This window comes from Octopus bimaculoides, chromosome 11, assembly GCF_001194135.2.
Source record: "Octopus bimaculoides isolate UCB-OBI-ISO-001 chromosome 11, ASM119413v2, whole genome shotgun sequence".
Taxonomy (NCBI): domain Eukaryota; kingdom Metazoa; phylum Mollusca; class Cephalopoda; order Octopoda; family Octopodidae; genus Octopus; species Octopus bimaculoides.
Window position 1 is genome coordinate 6,147,594 of NC_068991.1, and position 2,704 is coordinate 6,150,297.

The 2,704-nt window shown below is 36.0% G+C and overlaps 1 protein-coding gene across 1 annotated transcript in view; it reads left to right on the forward strand.

Annotated features, from left to right (window-relative positions):
• The window catches only part of LOC106877154 (uncharacterized), a 128,285-nt gene that overhangs the window by 116,581 nt on the left and 9,000 nt on the right, over positions 1-2,704 (forward strand). The window contains exons 14-15 of the mRNA XM_052971497.1: positions 393-458; positions 874-993. Coding sequence (XP_052827457.1) covers positions 393-458; positions 874-993 — 186 coding nt within the window. The remainder of the gene's footprint in view (positions 1-392; positions 459-873; positions 994-2,704) is intronic.

The window sequence follows — 2,704 nt, forward strand, 5'->3', positions numbered from 1 at the left end:
GGATCAGGCTGAATCATTACTGTGCTGTGTGAAATACTTTGTGGTATCTCACCCATCTTTAGGTTCTGAGTTCAAATTCTGCTGGGGTCGACTTTGCTTATTATTATTGTTATTATTATGAAGGCAGCGAGCTGGCAGAATCGTTAGCATGCTGGGTTAAATGCTTAGCAGCATTTCATCCATCTTTACATTCTGAGTTCAAATGCGACCGAGGTCGATTTTGCTTTTCATCCTTTCAGGGGGTCGATAAAATAAGTACCAGTTGGGTACTGGGGTCGATGTAATCAATTAGTCCCCTACCCCAAAATTTCAGGCCTTGTACCTATAGTAGAAAGAATTATCATTATTATTATTATTTTATTTAATCCTGTTTTTTGTTAATTCTTCTCAAGGATTGTCTGAAACTGAAACCTGTCATGCGGGAGCTTGACCGACCAAATCTAAAGCAATCCTGTCAGGTAATATTTTCATGTTTTGATTCTTCTATCACAAATTGTCTTCTTGCTTTCTCTCTCTACCTCTCTGTGTATTATATGAGGAGGCACTGGAAAGTTCCTGGCTTTGAGCAAAAAAAAAAAAAGGAGTATCAATTAATTCTAAGTTTTAATCATGCTACTTTGAAGATGAATGGTCTCCAATAAGTTCATTTGTTCTTGATATGATTTATTATAACAGTCTCTAATGTTGCTTCTATAGCTTCATGTACTAGTATAAACAAAAACCAATCTAATTGAGATATCTGAAACAACCATAGAACCATTTGTATCTATAAATGTGTGTGTGTAAACTTAGAACAAAATTCCTTTTAATTCAGTGATATTAATTCTAGAAGCAAAGCAAATGAAATGATTCTATTTTTGTTTTTTTGTTTAGGCATGTGAAAATGCTAGTCAACCTGCCATAAAGTCCATCCATTTATATGGTCAACCGTATGACCTATCCAATCTTGGAGAGAATTCAGTGGACCCAGAAGAAAATGCAAATGTTGCACAGGTACACAAATGTTCTTACAAATATTTTTTTTCTTCTCTGTATTGTTTAAATAACTGAGGATGTCAATACTGATGATGATGATGATGTATAGCTAGTGATGATTGGATAAAGAAATCTCTATTTCTGTCCACAAGCAGCCTGGGGTCAACTGAGCAAATTGGCTGCAATAGGGGAGCTCTGAAGTTTATCTCTTCCATTCAGAGTATGTGGCACCTGTGCACCAAGTTTTTTGGACCTTACCCATTAAGTGAAAGTAGTGGGTGACAGTATCATGAGAGCATCCCATCTGATGGGCCAATTCCCTAGTGGCTCAGCATGGATCCTTGTTGATGAGCCAGTCTAATTGATTCTCATCGAACTGAACAAATCAGCCAGAGTGCAGAGAGTCTATGCTGTTGAATTTCCTCTCCTTGAGGCATGTTAAGTATTTCTGTGCAGTTCTTTCAATAAAAGTGCCTTCTCTGTAGCACAAATGTCTCAAGTGGCTTTTGGCACCTTTGGAACCTTGATTGAAAATGAAGTGAAGCAAATGTTGAAAATGCTCTTTTTTTTTTGTCTTTTGTACCTGACACTTTAGAATTGTATGTGTGAAAAGAAGTAAAAATTTATTCAAATTTTAAAAAATGATAGCTAAAAGTTGTAAAGGAAGCACAAAGCTACAAAAAACCCATAAAACATGACAATAGAAACATTTTATGTATTAATTCAAATAACATTGGAAAGAAACAACATAAAAACATTATCAGACATCCCAGTATGATGTAGACTCTGTGAATTATTGCCATAATTATACTTCTTAAGGTTCTCTATGCTTTTAATGGAACAGAAGATAGTTTAATTACCTTTTTATTAACACCAACAATTATAAGGCAATTCTGGATATAAGTAATTGTAAAAGCTACTACAATTAATTACACCTGGTTAATTTTTACATGCATTTTTTGTTCTGGCATTTACCAAACTTTTATGTTCATTTATATTTATGAATTATTAATAATGGTAAAAGATCTTCAGCTGAACTGATCATTGTCTATTTTTCTAGTTGTATTTAATGGTTGATCATGAAGAATGTCTTTTATCTGGGACTATTATTAGTTGTGAGAATTTGATCAGCTTATCATAAATGCAAACACGGTTCCCACCACACTATTAAATAACCTCCCTTCTTTTAAGTGAAGACAATGAATTTATTGCTCTCAGCTCAATAGCTTAAATACTCAGCATATATCAGGGGCTAATACCACTATGAATTTATGGCTTTGTGCTCACATAAATCATTCATGAGGGCTTGTAAAAGGTGAAATGCCTCTACAGAGGTGGTTTACCATGTTCCTTTGCTGTAGCTGGCTCAGCATCTATTTGTTGCAGTAACACTTATCTTTCCTCTGTGGTTCCTAGAAGCAGAGCTTGTATGGAACAGCAGTTACATCCTGACAAATTACTAGACAGGATGATGAATCCTGTACACACACACACACACACACACATATATATATATATATATCATCATCATCATCGTTTAACGTCCGCTTTCCATGCTAGCATGGGTTGGACGATTTGACTGAGGACTGGTGAAACCGGATGGCAACACCAGGCTCCAGTCTAATTTGGCAGAGTTTCTACAGCTAGATGCCCTTCCTAACGCCAACCACTCAGAGAGTGTAGTGGGTGCTTTTACGTGTCACCCGCACGAAAACAGCCACGCTCGAAA